This window comes from Patagioenas fasciata, chromosome 6 (genome assembly GCF_037038585.1).
Source record: "Patagioenas fasciata isolate bPatFas1 chromosome 6, bPatFas1.hap1, whole genome shotgun sequence".
Taxonomy (NCBI): Eukaryota; Metazoa; Chordata; class Aves; order Columbiformes; family Columbidae; genus Patagioenas; species Patagioenas fasciata.
In genome coordinates this window covers 16702927-16720847 of record NC_092525.1, presented here as the reverse complement: position 1 = coordinate 16720847, position 17921 = coordinate 16702927, and the positions used below count along the sequence as shown (strand labels likewise).

At 41.6% G+C, this 17921-nt stretch overlaps 1 protein-coding gene across 2 annotated transcripts in view; it reads right to left on the bottom strand.

Annotated features, from left to right (window-relative positions):
• The window catches only part of NEGR1 (neuronal growth regulator 1), a 224132-nt gene that overhangs the window by 43509 nt on the left and 162702 nt on the right, over nt 1-17921 (bottom strand). For both annotated transcript variants that reach the window (XM_065842400.2, XM_065842398.2), the window contains exons 5-6: nt 7808-7928; nt 3776-3927 (exon numbers count right to left, since the gene is read on the bottom strand). In XM_065842400.2, coding sequence (XP_065698472.1) covers nt 3776-3927; nt 7808-7928 — 273 coding nt within the window. The remainder of the gene's footprint in view (nt 1-3775; nt 3928-7807; nt 7929-17921) is intronic.

Genomic DNA, 17921 nt, shown 5'->3' with positions numbered 1-17921 from the left:
ATGAAGAATCCCTTTACTTAAGAATAAACACACACCTATCTGCTAGAGAAGTACTGATTATTTTTATCTTCTGCAACCTGGTGGCTTATGTGAATTCAGAATTTTGTGGATGGCGGGTCTTTGGGGACACACAGAGATCACACACATAGCAATGAATGTAACGCCTCTATGGACAGTCTCTTCAGTAGTTTCATAGTTTCTATAGATGCAGAGATTAAGCCTACATACAAACTGAAAACGTGGGATCTCAACAGCCACTCAGTTTCCTGAGCACCATCATCTCCCCAAAGGCTCCACCTTTATCTTCATCGATAAAAGGCAGGAAAAACCTTCTGACACAGCTCAGTTTTGATAAGAGAAAGTAAGATAAAATCCACTACCGACTCTGGCTCCTGGACAGGAGAGTGCCAGGACAGGAGACATCTTGCAATGAGGTTGCTGGTCTAACAACCATAGAGACCATCTTGATTTTGACTGCTTGAGAAAAACCATTGAATATATCTACCTCAGTGCCAATGGTTAATGATAAATCCCTCCCCTTGTAATGGCCTTGCAAATTTTTTTTTTATAGGAAAATGCTTTCTGTCTTAAAATTGTGCTAATTTAAAGGCAAAATAAAAATAATAAAGGGCTATTCCATTCCCCACAGGCTCCTCCCCCTGTAGATGGAGCCTCTTAGCCTGGGTACCCACCACAACATCTCGTCTCCTGGGTGTAATGAATCAGTGAATTCATTCTTTATTTACAGGAAAGGGCTATGTTCTGCAGCACCAGAAATTCTGGGCAAAGGCAGTGCTAAACATCTGATAAATTAGGCCCGTAGATGGCAGGATGGGACTGTCCAACAAACACTCCTCGTACGGATGTGATAGGAGGATCATGTAGTTCAGACACTTCCCCAAAAAAACCCACACTTCTGGATTATACAGAGGACTTAGCCATGAATAATTAGCAAATTGCCATTCATTATTAATTTATTGGAACCACTGCTTCTCTGCATTTTTCCCACAAGGCTCAGTCTTTCTATTTTACAGCTGCTGAATTTATTATTAATAGCGAGATCTTAGACATTGCCACCAAGTCTCCAGTTAGGGGGGGTGATAAATTGCTCTACGTTTGGAGGATCTGGGATGTTTGTAACTCCCCAGACATGAGGTTCTCCTGCACACTGACCTGCCCAGCTGTCCCTGGGACAGAAGTGGCCCTGGGTGCCGTTCTGATGGCTCCCAGCAGCGGTGGGAATGTCCTCTGTCCCCTGCCCAGGCTGAGCAGCCCTGCCAGGTACAGCCCCATCCATCTCCTTTGCTCATCCCCATCACAGTCACAGAGTGTCAGCTTTTACTTTGTCCTGACATCACTTCACCCACTTCATGACTTTCTGTTTGCTAAAAGCTGCATTTATGGATCACTGAAAGCCAGAGCCCTCCTTGTAGCAGAAGAAATAATCCTTTCTCTGGTATCCCTGAGTTTTATATCAGCACAGGACGCAGACACCAGTAACAGAGAATACGCTCAGCCCTGTCCCCTAGAGCGGCTCCAGCTGTGCACAGCTGTGATGTCATTTATATGCTACATAGGGGTGTGCAAAGAAAGAAAATACAGATTTTCTAACTCTGCTATAAACATTTTTCTTTAAAAATACCACCCCAATAGCAGACAGGAACAGCCCAATTAGCCATTATTTAGTGCTGCAGGGCCAGGTGCCGGCCCTGACAGTGAGGCGTGCAGACTGTACTCAGGCTCTGAGCGCTCCCACGTAGCTACGCGTTGCAACAGCATTTTGATAAAACACCTGTATTTTTGCACACCCGCAGTGACTTTGCAGGGGCGGCAGCGGGGCAAGCGGCAGCGCCCAAATTGGGTCATTAACGGGCCCTGTGCTAATGATGTCGTTCCAGCTGCTCCATGTCTCAGACTCCATTGCACCAATGCAATTAACGGTTTAAAATACACGCTGAAGTAAGACATCAACATCTGACTTTTAACATTTGTCGAGGAACACGATGATCAAACTGTGCTTAACCCTGTATTTGACTATGAAATATCGCAATCAGCCTCCAAGTGCTAGTGCTTCCCTACACATACTTGACCAGTGCAAATCTTCAGCTACCATTGCCAACAAAGTAAAACGTAAGTAGTGTTTCACAAGAGAAAATCCTCTCTGAAGGATTAAGGAGTCCATACTTAGTAAATGGCTACCTTGTGATTTTATTTTATTTTATTTTATTTTATTTTATTTTATTAAGTGATACTGCTTCTAGATAACATTAATGCAAACTATGAGCAAGTGAAAAAACTCCGCCAAATGATCTTCATTCCCAACCGAAATCTAGATCACCACCTTTTGGAAACCCCTCCTTGTACTGACTAGATTAATAAAATCGTAGTATGAAATAAGACATCGCATCCTAGTCCTTCAGTCAAAGCCCTGAGCTAACATCACCCCCGTGTTTCATTCCATGAGGTCAGGATCCAACCAAGATTTCGGTATTTTCTCTTGGCCTGTTCTGCTTCACACATCTCATCTCTTTCATGATCAGGAACATCTGTTTTTATGATTTGTAACAATATACTTGGTACCTATATGACGTTTTCAACCTCTGAAACGCAAAGTACTTCTTAAGGGTGGCTACATGGTATCTCAACAACTTAAAACTGATAAAATCCAGGCAGCAACTAAGATGCAAGTTTCACTCTGGTCTCTCAAAATGAAACCAAACCTTCATTTTACCTTCTCTGGATTGCAAATACACCAAATACAAACTGCTTCTGCATAATATTACTTGTTTTTACTTGCATTTGCTGTTAAAAATAAGTGTAATGTTGCTTCCACTTTGTTAATGATTTCTCAAATATTAACTAAAATGCCAGCAAAGGTTTCATGCTATTTTCGGCTTATTATGTCTCTTCTGCAGTAATTTAGAATATCCTGACAATACACATCGTATGGGAAGTTTCATGGTTAGAAGGCAATGGCCCTAGGATTTCAGCAACCAAAAATCTGCATTTCCCCTGAATAAGGAATATCTTTATGCAGAGAAAAGCATGTAGGATATATTCTAAGTTTTGTCTTTCAGTTTTATCACTATGAGAACAGATCAACAGTGAAGTTCAACTACCAACATCTTCAGATGCCACTAACAGATGGCTGGATATTCAACGAATGTGAAATATTACAGATTCACAGATAAAAATATCTTTCCAGCAGGACATGCGAGACCCGTTTTAAATAACATTCATGCTAAAAATCTCGATGCTTTGCTGATCACAATGCTGATTATCTTTTTCCTAAGGATTTAATGTCAAGTCCTCCACCACTGCTCTGTACCAGAGGCCAATGACCGAGAGATCGACCTGTGAGCAGGTTTGTTCAGCTCAATCCAGTCCTTGAAACCAGGTGAAAAAGATTTTAACTTCATATACAGTGATGCCTTAGTGATTTGTTATTGCTATTCTGAGCACCAATATTTTGTCGTGCTAATTCTGCCTCGATACCATGATGGCGGGTTGGCTTTAGGTGTTCGTTTTGTATTTTTGTAGTTTCATAACTCATTGATACCCTCAAAATGTGCCCTCACCTTCAGAACAGAAACCCTTCTGCAGCACAGAATACACAACCAGGTGTGTTATTTCCCAGCCCTGAGGAACACAGTGGTATTCATACGCTTGTGAAGAAACCAGGAAAAAAAAATAACAAACTACTCTTTTTGGCTTTTTACTCCATGTATGTGGAACAAACAACCATGAACATTTGCCACATGTCCACGTTACTTACGGTTGAGAGGCAGGCTGGCATTGGTCGTCCCTAGCTTGTTGGCAGCGACACATGTATAGTTGCCAAAATGCTCTTCTGTCACATTGGTAACAGTAAGAAGTGATCTTGTACTATAATTTTTAATAGTAATTCCTTGTTGACCATTGATCAGTCTAGAAAGCAAAGAGAAAATTTCTGTAACTCATATACCATAAGCAATATATTTTCTCTCTCTTTTTAAAAAAAAATTATCTTTATTTTTTAATTTTCTTTTTTTTCCAGACCTATCCAGTAGCCCAGTGAGCTGTTTGTGAGCTGCCGATGGAGCCTGTCGAACTCCACTACCACAAAACCACAGCGGCAGAAGAGAGAGGCCATGGGCAATGCTGAAGCTGAGGAGTATCGAGGGAACCAGGTTCTGCCTGTTTGTCCTACAGTCCAAAGAATATAAAGTTTGACACGCACCGCCCTGCCTGCCCATAGGATAAACTTTTGGATGGGCAGCTTAGTTTTTAAATACTTGCTACAGTTGATTACTCTTATTCCTTATATTTCACATAAAGAGCATAGTTCTGGATTCAGTATACAATTTTTGTTTGATATGTTGAAAGATATAATCATATTATCCTGGGAATGAATGCAATCTTTCAGTGTTCTGTCCTAAAACTTTTCAAGTCTGTCATTAATTGCACTTCTTCATATTATGGACTGAATACTTCTCATGACACCTCTGCTCCTGTTTAATCCCCACGTGCTGCACACAGGGGGGTTTCTGGTCCCTGGTCAGTTTGTGCTGCTATGCAGGACCCTACAGGGGCATCCCACAGACACATGTGGTTTTGCAAGAAAGATAAAAAAATGGGATTGAAATGCCTGGTTTGGGGTGAACAGCACAGTTAGAAGATTGATCTTATCGTCAGACTTGCAAAAGGCAGAAGTTTGTCCTTCCAACCCAACCACGTGCTTCTGTTCTAAATCTGTCAGTGTCCATGTTCTTCCTGCCTCTCCCGCAGAAGAACCCAAGAGTCCCTTCCTTCCAAACCCACACTGAAGACTTGACCCTGTCCCAGCACAGCAGATCAGCATGGCATCAACTGACACCAAGAACGTCACCTCCATCTACCTCTTGGACTATAACTGCGCTTTGATCTACAGCATCTCTATTTACAGCTGTAAGGTTGTTGGGTGTAAGGTGTAAGGGTGTTGGGTGTAAGGTGTAAGGGTGTTGGGGTTTCTGCTGCCCCATTGCTGTGTCCCTGACAGTGCAGCAGCAAAGCAGCAGCAGAGATGGTATCACTTCCCCTCCATGTCACCTTCTCTCCACGTCCCTGCAGGGAACCGGCTGACACTGGGGGGCAGAACTGGAAATGGAGTAAATGGCATCCAATAGATATGCATATCAATAAGCCATGTAATTAACGAACCAAGGAGCCGGCATTAGTTAGCATAAACGGAGCAGTTTTGAGGATTTCCATTTGCAGTTGTAAGAACCAGATGCTTTTACTTTTAATTAATTACTCCCATGCGCTGCTCTGTTTGGCTTATTGACTGAACATGGCGTTTATTACTTGTCTGGGTTTCACCAAGTTATTTCTCAGGCTGGAATGGCATTTTAAGTTGTGTGCAGCCACCCTAGACGTCTCTTCCCCTTTCTGCCTTGTACCACTGGCTATAAAGAACAGTGATCTCATTTTATTCCAGAGATTAAGCCTGCGCATCCAAAGATCATGCGTCAGTACCAGCCCCCAGAGGTACCTGTCTTTGGTTCATGTTTGAATATCTTCACCTTGTTAGAATACATTAAGCCAATATAATGAGTTTTGTTATTTCAAATGTAAGTCTTGTTTGCTCTGTCAAGGATAAGGGAATTAATATTTTTAGATAGATGACTTCTGGGTTTCTTCCCTTGGCTGTTTAATGTCAGAGATGTAATTTCTGTGTAACCCTGTAACAGAACCTACTTGAACAGCTGAGAATTTGAGTCTGGAAGTCAGCACAGTGAAGCTGTTCTCCTCTTCACAGGGAATCCTTGTACAGCTTTAGAAACCACACACTTATAATTTTAAGATGATTTTTATGAACTTTACAAACTTTTCCCCCAAATTTCCAGTCCTTTCCTAACTCATATTAATCTAAGCAACAACAGTTTACAGCCCCCAAAGGCTTGTTTCAGTCACTGAAGATATACTTCGGGTTTCAAATGTAACTCCCACTTCTCTTTTATTCAAAGATCCATCTGGATCTACAAAAAAAAAAAAAGGTCCTAGTCCAGGACTAACTGATGAAAATGGGATTCTCTCTATTCCATTAGCAGAAAAAATAGCAGGGTGTGCACTCCAAAGATATGAATTTAGCCTTGTAGTATATTTGCAAATTATCTGCCGAATAATGTCCATGCTACTCTGAACTACTTATGAAAGCTAATTCTTCTCAGTTTGCATTATAACAACATCTGAGCTGTCCAAGGCTCATTCCATCAGCCAGAGGCAAAAGGGAAATATCGGAGGAAAAAACAATGTGTATTTTCCTCTTTCCTGCCATCGGTGGGGGTTTGGAGATCCCCACACCTTTGCAGTCAGGCCTGGTCAGCACATCCGTCAGCAGCAGTTTAACAGAAAAGGATGTCCTGCCAGATTTCACATCACATTTGAGCAGTAAGACACTGCAGGACAGTGCATTTCTGCTGATTACAGGAAGCCTCAGGTGATGCACCAACCCAAACAGAAAACAGTAGGCATGGCTTTGGTGTCCCGAAATGTTCTGAGTGTCTGTCCTGCTGCCATGGCACTGAATGCGCTCAGGAAGAGAGGAACTGGCCATCGTTATAAATATACAGGTGATTATCATGCTAATTGAATCCAGAATGGTAAAACCTGCGCTACAATACTTTCTACATAAAATGTTTCTGCTCCAACTCCCCCCTCCACGTGTACAATCTATTTTGCATCTTTGGAAACAGGATGCAGCTGAATTTTGCCAACAGAAGAAAAACATTTACTGTTGTGTATAGTAAAGCTCAATTAAATTGTTTAGAGAATGCTTTTAGTTACAATAGTCACGACTGCTCTGAGAATTCCCAAAGGAACAGGAGCAGCGGATGCTCGGGAGGGAGCAGCTGGCCAGGGAGATGGGAGCTGACAGATGGCTTTCCTTGAAAATTGGCCATTAATATTCTCATGTCAGCTCCCAGGTTTAATGGGACCTTCGAGCTGAGAAACCCAGTGCTCAGAAGCCAGGAAATTCCAGGAGATAGAAGATACATATGGACAGTTGCTTACGAGCGAAAATATCCACTTGCTTTTGCACAAATATGTAAACTTCACAAAAACAAGTTCTTAGATAAGCCCAGAGCTGTAGAACAGAATTTCCTATTAAAAAGGAAAAATATCTACCTGTTGAACGAGCTGATTTTTAAAATAATGATCCTACAGAGATGTCTGATATCATTACATGGCACTGATGGCCCGAAAGTGAAGCCAACTGTGACCAAAGCCAAAGCACATGGTCAGTTTTGGGGTTTGAGCAGAGGGTGCTCCGCAGAACCCCCTTAGTGGCTGTGACCTGCAGCAGCTCCAGGCAAGTCCGTGCTCTATTAACCCGCAGCCTAGAACGCGAATGGCACAACTGGGGAAAAATTCTTGTACGTTAAGGTTTGGCTGAAAGTCGTGGTCATGAACCAACCTTCTCACCCTGGCACTCTTAGCAGGAACACCTATGAAGATGATTTTTTTTTTTTTTAATAACCTTTTAGTAGACTATTGCAGTGCCTTTCTTATTATTGTACTTAAAAGGCTGTAATTGCTAAAGCATGCTTAAATGTTAGGCCCATTATTGCAATTACCACTATCTCAGCCCAGCCACAGACAGCCAGACTACGCCTCATTTTTGAGCACACAAACCAAGACCACAAGAAAATGGAGGAACTCCCCCAAAGCAGTGCAGCACGGCTGTCGGGAGCCGACACTTCCATGCACCCACTGGCTAAAGCTTGGCAGGAATTTTGGGACAGATTTGTCCCAGATTTGGGACAGCCCCAGCCCGCCGGGTACTTACTTCCTCTCTCCTTTGTACCACTCAAAGACCGGGGCAGGAACTCCTGCACCTTCGCACCGAATCAGTCCGTTCCCTCCAAGCACCACACCGCTGGACTTAAGTTCCTGAATTGTGGGGGCAACTGAAAAAAAAGAATTGTAAAATAGATATTTGCATCTCGACAGGCAGATTGTTTAACGCCGTCTCTCTCCAGCGCACTCCATGTCATTCTCAGCCTGGGGCATGTTTTCCAGCTTGGTTCACATTCAACCATGCTTGCTTCCAGTAGTGTAAAAATCATCCCACACAGCAGATTCTGATAGATATTCTGTGTGTCTGGTGTAAAAAAATATAACTGAGACATGAAGAAATAATAATTCCATACTCAAAAGAGATGTTTTTCCAACTCAGCTACTCAATGTAAAGTAACACCCCAGGCCAGGCTGGATGGGACTTTGAACAACCTGGTCTGGGTGAAGATGTTCCTGCTCATGGCAGTGGTGACACTGAGGGAGCTGGAAAGGTCCTTCCAACCCAAACAATCCTGTGATTCCATTATTTGTGTTAGTGTCATACGAGATGTATTTAAGACCTTAGAACTGGAAAAAAGCACATGGTGCCAGCTGAGCGGCTGCGGGTCCAAAGCCAAGGGAACACGCCCAGCACCACTTATGTTTTGCAACATGGATTCTGCAGACCCCACACGGACCCCACGGGCTCAGGTGGCCTTTGAGATCTTATTTTGCACATTAAAAGACAAACTTACCTTTGTAATTATGAGCCAACTGTAAATACCATGCAACAGCATGACTTTTCCAGTATTATATTGCATATAGGGTTGTTTCAGTACATATGTTTTGTCTTTTTAAATAGTAAAAATTGTACACAGCAATAAACATGTTAAGCTTAGAACCACACATAAAAACAAAAATATAAAGCGTAGTCAGTTTTCCCAGTTGCCAGTGAAAGCCAACTGTAAGCTGAAAAGAAAACACAACAAATTCCTCAGGAAAGTCATTATCAAAGGAAAGGCTGAACAACAACTGCCTTCTCCCCGGAATTTCTTTTGCATTGTCTGTTTTTAAACAGTAATTTATGTGCATCATAAAAACTCTATAAAAACCAAAACAGAACTTATAAATAAAAATCTACTTATTTTTTTCACAAGTAGTTTTCCAGATGTTTCTCTAAGGTGTTTATGTCCATGTGAAATGCTGCCTGCCTCTCATCTGCTTCTGTCCCCATCTCACCCATTGTGTCCTGTGAACGACCAGCATTTTTACGGGAACCAACCCCACCAAAGCATCATCAGAGCCACGAGAGAGCAGAGCTAAGGTTCCCCCACAGGCGTCACCTCCATCGCATTCCACCGCTCACTGTCCTTCACCAGCCCCAACAGCTGCTTCTCCAGATGTGCAGGACATGGCGTGGGAATTCAGCTGTCACAGCAACCCTGCACACTCAGTACTTATACACAAGTCTCTGTGTTTAACAAAACCACGCGAGGATGTTTCAGGTGGGATTAAACACAGAACTGGTTCTCTCTCACCCATCACTCACATCCTACAATTTCCCACAGCTGGCAAACCACCCTCTGCCTTCAACTTTCACTTCACAACGATTACATCAAACCAATCCACAAATCCATTAATTTTCAACTGGTAACATTAAAATGGATAATAAACATATAACCAATTTGTATGACTACTACTCCATAATCTGCACAGGAAGAAAACAGATTTTTTTACGTTAATCCATAAAAACAACAGGTACGTGTAAAGCTTACTCCATTTTGAGAAATGGCAAGGTGACCACGGTTTTAAACTGTTACTTATTTCGTACCCAGTGACATGAAGAGCAGGACTAAATTTCTCCTTGAAGAAAACATTTGCCCATTTCAAGAGTTGGGTGCTCATTATCTCAGTCCTCATTTATCTGAACGAACTCAGCCTAGAAGTAACTGTTCTGTCTCTCATTTCAGACAACACATTTCCCAAAATGTACTTGTTTTCATGTTCCCTGGAAGTCCTCTAGTTCACCATATGTAATTCAACTATTTTGGGGGACAACAGACAGAAATTGTGGTAGAGGAACCAGGATGATGCAGTGGATCCAAGTTTTCATCACCTGACAGTTGAGTTTAAGCTATTGCCACCTCATTGTTTGCATCCCCAATGGAAAGATGCTGGGAAGATCTACCTTGGCCAGGGTCTTGTCCTGTGCAAGAGCAGAACTGTGACCACCCATGGGTTCCACAGGATCTGCAGGCCCCTAAAGAGCTGGAAATGGTTCTTTTCTCAGCCCTTTCTCCACATCACCATGCACAGGCTCCTTGGAAAGCTTTGTAGTAAAAGGCAAGTATTCTACTGTGTTATGCAAAGGGAGAGGATTTTTTTTTTCCCTAATTCAGAGTGGGTAGGATTATTAGCAAAAACCCCCTGAGTTTGAAATTGATGCACCACAACTGTGTGCACACTACACAGACAATATTTAATTCTCATGATCTAAGCAGAAAGAGCAAATAAGAGACAAGCAGAGGTCTGAGTTGTGTAGAAAGATCTTTTCAAAAAGCATCACCTTCACGCTTCTCAATGTGATCTGCCCACCTTTTGTTTGGGGTTTTGGAGGAGTTTTTGTTTAGTTTTGCTATTTTGGTTGTTTTTTAAATAAATACGGAGTATCACTGGTAATAAACACAAAAAGTAAACGATCCGTTAAAACATAGTTCTTGCTGATGCTTGCTCAGGTGGGAGCCCTGGGAAGGGGATGCAGCTGGATCCCAGCTACAGCCCATGATTCCTGACTGTGCTGTCCGGCGAGACACAGTTTTGTTTGTAAAATACTGAAAAACTTCTGAAAGTTTTCTTATATTTCCCTTTCAGAAGGATTTCAGCTTCTACTTGTTCAGAACAAAAATAAAAATCAATATTCTCTGCTCAAGGAAATCCCCAGTCAATGCTTTGAAAACACAAACAGAAGAAATCTTAAGAGTCACCATTCACTTAGATTTTTCATTGTCATGTTATTTTGTTCATTTTAGCATGAAGGGAAACTATGAGATGCAGGCTCATTTCTGGTGCAGTGATTCACGATGTGCTGAGCCAAAAATGCATCAGAGCCCATTGCTGCCATTGGTGTGGGACACCAAGAAGCTCCAGTTGAAGTTACCACCAAACACCTGCTGCAGGGTTTGTTTGGGAAAGAAAAGGGACAAACACATGCAGAGACATTCTCAGGCCTCCACTATTTCATGTATTTTAAAAATGTTTTTCCATGTAGTCATTTTTGAGCAGAGATCTGTGATTTGGTGTGATTGCTGTCAGTCACGTCACAGTTGTCTGCGTTCTTATGATGCTGGGGCTGCACGTGTTTTCTGCTATGTAAAGATGTTGAGGTTATAATGATCACAAGGAATATTATCTTGATCTCAATTCATATAATTTAACAAGAGGAAAGGTCGCATATTACGCTAACTAGTGCTCACATGGTTCAATTCAATTCTGCCATCACAGTAACCCAATGTACTTTGAATTTTGGTGAAGTATCCCCCTGACAGCCAGGCTGCCCAGTACTGTGGGGATGCACGAGAACAGCCAACCCCCCAGGAGAAGAGAGGAGATAGGCTGAAACATCCCCTTGGAAGAGGGTATAATCAACATACAGAAAATAACATGATTTTTCTTCAAACAGATGCAGCAATGGGTCCCCAACCCAGTTCCTCCCCTATGACAGCACTCTGCACATCACAGCACAAGTTCTCCCTCCTTATTACTCCCACCTCATTAGATCCTCCTGCAGCTCTTCACAACTTGTTTTATCTTCTGTTGTATTGCCAATAAACTCGCCAACCCTTTCCGGACACCCTTCCATAGGGTGCTATGGACAGCACCAGCAAATCGCTGCTTAGGGAATCAATAGTAGAGATAAATATTAACCATCTAGAAAAATTCATTGATCAAACAGATGCTGGCAAAAACCCTAAGTGGGCAATAAATACAAATGGACACAAGTCTAAAGGGCTGATGAAAGTTTAGAAAGGTGAAAAGCAAGTGCAACTCAAATTTTAATTAAAGCAATTACAGCTGGAAAAAGTAGTGGGAAAATAAGAGAAATGTTCGTTAAAGTGGAGAGGGAAATCCTTCACAACCCCAGACAGCTCCCATGGGGAGAATGGCACCGAAAAGTCAGTGTCTGACAGAAAATGTCACAGTAAAATGTAACGGTGATGTTAACAAGAACCTTGTGTAAGACTAATAACTTTAAATGTATTTGTCATTTTTTTATCTCCTAAATAATGGTGATATAAAATAACAAAGAAAAAAAATATGATTACATATATGCATCTCTATCTGCCAGCAATACTGGACTTTTGCGACTCTCCCTGCAGCGGATCCTTGTTCAGTTCTCCGCCACAGTTCAACCCTGCAGACCATAGTACTTAAAAGAGACACTTAGTTTCTGACTTGAAACTAAATTACTGGAACTTCTTTAGTATAAATTCCTCAAACAAGTGTAAGTGCTTTACTGGGAAAGGCTTTTTGGAGTGGGTGCTCAAGACTCGATTTAACCAAGGTTTTATTAATGCCCTTTTGCGTTTGTCCCTATGTGAAATAGCCATGGAGGTAAGGCTGTTCTTGACCCAAAATATTTATTATCCCCCAAAACCCACTTATTTATGTATTCCCACCAGAGGGACCTGACCCGAAAAGCATGAAGCTTCAATAAGTATCCCTATCAAAGTCGCATATGATAGTGCTGAGTCCTCATCGTGCTCCATGGTTTTAATGAGAAAAACGCAAAAACTATCAGCTTTGCCTCCCACTCCTGTGCTACACGAGCTCTACAATTATTTTCTGCTCTGTTTCTGCTCATCTGGTTTCAACACGTTTGCATGAGTCAGGCGTCTGTGCTGGGAAACCAAATTTTACAACTTATGTTCCACCCAGAAATGACACAAAGTGTTGCTGAATCTGATTTCTGACCCAAATATTTTCATTTTGCTTTTAAATGTCTACAGGAACAGTTAAAACAATGCCTGCAATACACCAACATTCAGGCGGGCACAGAACGTATGCAAAACCCTCCAGACAGAACAGGTTTCATCTTTTAACATTTTAATGAGCTTCAGGTCTTTTATGCATATTAGTTATGTTGCCCTAATTACTCATTATAATTCTAATGTGCATTTTATATTTAATTACAATGCTTATAAAGATTTGGTGTGGACAATAAATTATTATAACTAGCATGTGCATAATGATTATGAACTGAATTTATTAACTTTTACACTAACGTTCAGGGCTGGCAACTTCCAATTTCACCTTTGTGATTAACCATATTGTCTGATTAAACTAACGTTTTTTGTGGCATTAATTGCAAATGTCAAAAAGTCTTTTATTTTTCCAGTTTTCATCGGATTTTAATTTGGCATCCTAATATAGTCTTTTGTTAGTGAAATTGCTCTCTAGTGTGTTAAGATATAAGCTTTCAGGTGAGAGAATGGGTTTTCTGAGATTTGTTTTCTGCCTCAGAAAAACAGATACAACTAAAATTAAAATATATTCATAAATATATATATACACACACACAGTGTTTTACCAATACAGTAACAAATCTTTGTAAGTGAAAAAGTATTACTTGTACTTTCTATACTTAAGAAGGTCTTCCAACTGTCTAGTTTACTTCATTTTTCTAACTTATTCTGAGCGGCAACTCTACCTATTCCCAAATTCATGGAGTGGTGTAAGAAATGCCTCTTTGGATCAGAAACTCCTCAAGTGTGTAGCAACATTCACGAGACATGCCTTTAAGAATCCCTGGGCTAAACAACTAATAGGCTTTATTTTTGCCCCCATCTTTTCTTGATGACTTGTCACAAACCACTGAATTCTGTGGGATCTTGGTGCTTATGTATACATAAATTTTAAATGCAAACATACAAGGTGTCAGTAAGAATTCAGTTCATCTCCTGCTTTGCAGGATGCAACCCAACATCTTTTGTGCTTTTCGCTTTCCTATTCAGGGCTTAACCAGTACACTTTAATTGCTGATTAATTAAACAATTCTGTAAATCCTTTGCCCTGTCAGAGAGCAAGCAGATTCTCAAGCATTCCCCGTGTGTGATTTGGCATCTCACAGGGTGTGCCAGAATTTTGTGCATCTCCCTCAGCTACGCCTAAGGATTGCATTATGACAGAACATCAAAACCCCTGGCTGCTTTGTAATTTATGGTTTTGAATATAAAACCTCCCAGAGTAGAGAGGAAAGCTTAAAATCCTCAAGTAATTGTTATGTAGGAGAAGAAAAAAAAACAAAAACAGTGACACAAAATAATACTTAGTAAATAAGAGGTCAGCAGACAGGAATTCTGAACAATGTGTTTTAGAAGTATTTGAATGGCAAGAAAGAAGAGAGAGAAACTCAAGGAAACATCCCCAAACCAGTAAAGCAAACAACGACTCCAGGGAGCTGTGTAGCAAAATGCAAGTTTTCCTGGCCATCAGCTTCTACCTAACTGCTTCATCTATTTAATCCTCCTATTTTCCAACAAAGCATTTTTCTGATCACATTCCCTTCTAAGGCAGCTCTGCAGGTATATTTTCATCCCCTGTGACACGAGTTCCATGGCGTGGTTTGTCCAACACCATCGCACTCGCCCTTTCCACGTGTGTGATTGAAACCACTATGAGCAAACATGAAGCAAAGCCTGCGTTTGCATACTAGACTCGTTCCTAATTTAGAAGGAACAGATGCACAAAACATAAAGAGTGATATGAATGCTCAGTGTTTGACACAGTTTGATACGGTGGAGCTGGTTTTAATCTTGCATTGGCCCATGCAGCTTGATTCAAATTTAACTCAAGTCAAAGTCTTTATAATGACTTCAGCGGGCTTTGAAGGAGGCCCAGAAAGATCCGCAATAAAAGAGAATTTCACAGTTTTTAAAAGAAAAACACTAAAAAAACCCCCACAACTTGACAGAGCACTAGTATAACAAAGACAGCTCTTGTCAGGTAATCCGTCTTTTTATACGCTATCGCTCTTACTGCTGTAATTTGAGGGAAAAGTTGTCATTGATACTTTCTCATCAGCAAAGAATGGCCAAGTATCTGTAATTACCTGAGTTGAGAGAACGAACTTTTATGTTTTGTGGCATAAAATATGGTATTGACAGGACCCAGCAGAGCTGCTGATGGTCTATTTTCAAACATCTGAAGGAGACCTATTGTAGAAGGGTTTCAAAACTTCAGTATTTGCTCATCTGGGGAGCTCTGTGATGAAAGGCCAGGCTGCATCTCCTCAACTAACAACTGCGAGGCTGAAACATCTGGAAAGATAAAGATATTTTACTCCATGTAAGGTTGCTGTTGAGTATTGCGGTACTCCCCGTACAGGAGCAAATGTTCATTGCAGGGTAAAGCTGGAGGACCAGAGCTGGTTTGGGAAAGGGATGTTTCCATGTGGGACAGGGCCACCAAGATGGCAGGGGTGAGAGGAGAAGGATGACCTGGGAGCTGAGCATCCTACCCGAGCCAGGCTCACCCGCTACCCCCAGGCACCCGCATCAGGAAACCTTCCCTGGCAATTCTTGCTGGAACAGCTTCTGCAAAACTGACACGCCATCGTGTTGGTTGGGGTTCTTTATCTCAGCAATTTATACAAGCATTTGTGTGGAGGTGAAGGGGGAAAATGAGTATCAGCATCCTGGAGTGATACTAAGGAGCGAGGAGGAGGAAAAGGGGATGCTCTTGGGCACCTGCTACCAATCCAGAAGGAAGGGCTGGCCAGGAGCCTGGGCACTGACAGACAGCAGTGCTTTCCCTTTGCTATTTCTCTCCCTCTAAGGAAGATAAAAGAAATGGCCTTCAACAAATTCCAGGAATTACTAAGTAGATATTTTGGCAGTCAAGCTGAGGAGAAAGTGAATTAAAGCAAGCTGGTAGTTTTCCAAGGAAAGAACAGTTGGAATGAAAATGCAAGGTATTTCAGCATAGGCCAGAAGTGCAGCGAGAGACCTGCTGGAGTCCCACAGGAGCACATCCAGGAGGCAAAGCACAAAAGCAGATAAGTCCAGCATGAGACACCCAGGGAAATGACAAACCATGCCCTCCATCATTGGTATGACAGTTACCCTGCTGCTCGGACCACTGAGACACTTGTGATGGTGTTTCTGTACCACCACCCTCGTGGCTGGACCCTCCTGAAAGCACAACACAGTCACCAACCAAACACCTGAACACAGAACAAACCCTGGGGATCCGTGTCCCTTTGATCTGTCAAGGAGCCTTTTGGTGATAATTTTCTAAATAATTTTGCATCCTCACCATAGACATTTTGTCTCATCGATATTTCTCACACTTGTGCCTGTAAGTGCCACATGTCAAAAGCTTATGAATCTCAACACATGACATCTGCCTTTCCCAGCAATAAACAGGAATTAGTGAGACAGCGTGATTTGTTGTTGATGAGTGAATGGTAGCTGCTACCCTCCTCAGGTTATCTCTCAGGTACAAACACATCTTGTTCCACTTCCAGCCTGTGTCTGGGGACTGGAGACATGCCAGGGGACTGCCAGGTGTCCCTGAGCAACAGGCAACCCGGACCTCACCCAGCCTTTCTCAGGTCTCAGAAGTAACAACTTCATCATTGCTTGCTTTTTTGATGAAGTTTGTTATCTTCTTCTGGTGAATTGAGACAGCTATTTGCTTATGGAAGACTGTTCTCTATCTACTGTAGGTTCAGCTTTACTTGTCTGCTCTTGCTCTCCAGTCCTGATGACCCACAGGTGACCAACCTTCCCTTCTTCTGATGGTGGGGCAGAGAAACGGGAGGAGACGTCTGACGAGTTGCAGCGCTGGGAAAAGAGGCCAGGACCTCCCAGAGGTGCTCTACAGACACATTTTCTAGTGCAAACCACCTGCTTCATGGGACACTAGTGTGGTTTCAGCCCAAGTACCAAAAGTTCAGAAAGGTAGAAAGACAGCTGGATAAGACAATTTGCTAGGGATACATTGCATCACTAAATAAGCAAGACAGAAGAAAAAAAGGAATCAGCTATTCCCTATCTCCTTTATGGGCCAGGCAAGCAATAATTCACCATAATTGAAGCAAGAGATTTAGGTCTGGTTAGCTATTGCTGGAAAAGATTTCTTAAGGAGACTGTCAATGTGCTCTTTTCTCTTCAAATCAAAAAAGAAAGGCTGACAATTTGAATACTGGCATCTGCATCGGGACTGCAGCATCAGCCTGACTCCTCAGTTCCTCCTCTGGGTTGAATTTCTGTGGTCTCCGGAATTATTAAGCATCAGAACAGTTCCTATAACGACAAATTCCTTTACTGTTTTCTGCAGATACTAGTGTTGTGTTTAAGGTTATATGCCATTTTTCAACACAATGGGAGAAAAAGAAATTATAGTCTCCTCAGGTTATAATAGTAATGAGATCTCCAGGTTCATGCTTAACTACAAAAATGAGGTAAGTACTAAAACTGGATTTGGAATTCAATATAATAATTCAAAAGACTGAGGTAGAACTTTTTTGCAGAAATCTTATCTCGTACACCTTGCATCTGATTTGATATATTCCACATATATAACGAAATTTCTAGGTGTACTCACCAAAATGATATTTCTAAGGACAGAACTCATTACTACTGTATAATAAATGGAAACATAAGTCAGAGTTAGCACTGAACAGATTGTTTGGGGTTGCAAAGACAGCAGCTGTCACAGCTTGACAGCTTTCTTGTTAGTGAATCAGCTTTACTGACAGGCTTTTTGATTGAAAACCACTGTTCACTGACAGTGTGTTATAGCTGATATACATATGTATCTCATGAAGAATGAGAAAGAGCCGTAAAAGGTCTAGAAGCTATTGCTCGATATTAAAAAGAAGTGAAGTTTACATAAAGGGGTTTTGGGTTTCTGCCACCTCCCCAGTAATCTGTGGCAGATATAAGTGGATAAAACAGGACAAACCACACCAAGATGTGACAAGTCACATGCACGGTCAGGTTAAAGTGGTTTTTCTAATGAAAAGCAATAAACTCAGAGAAATACCAGTTGCTTTCGAACACTCTTAGGAGAAGTTTGTGCAATTGAAAACAAAGTTTAGAAATAAAATCAGAGAAATAAAA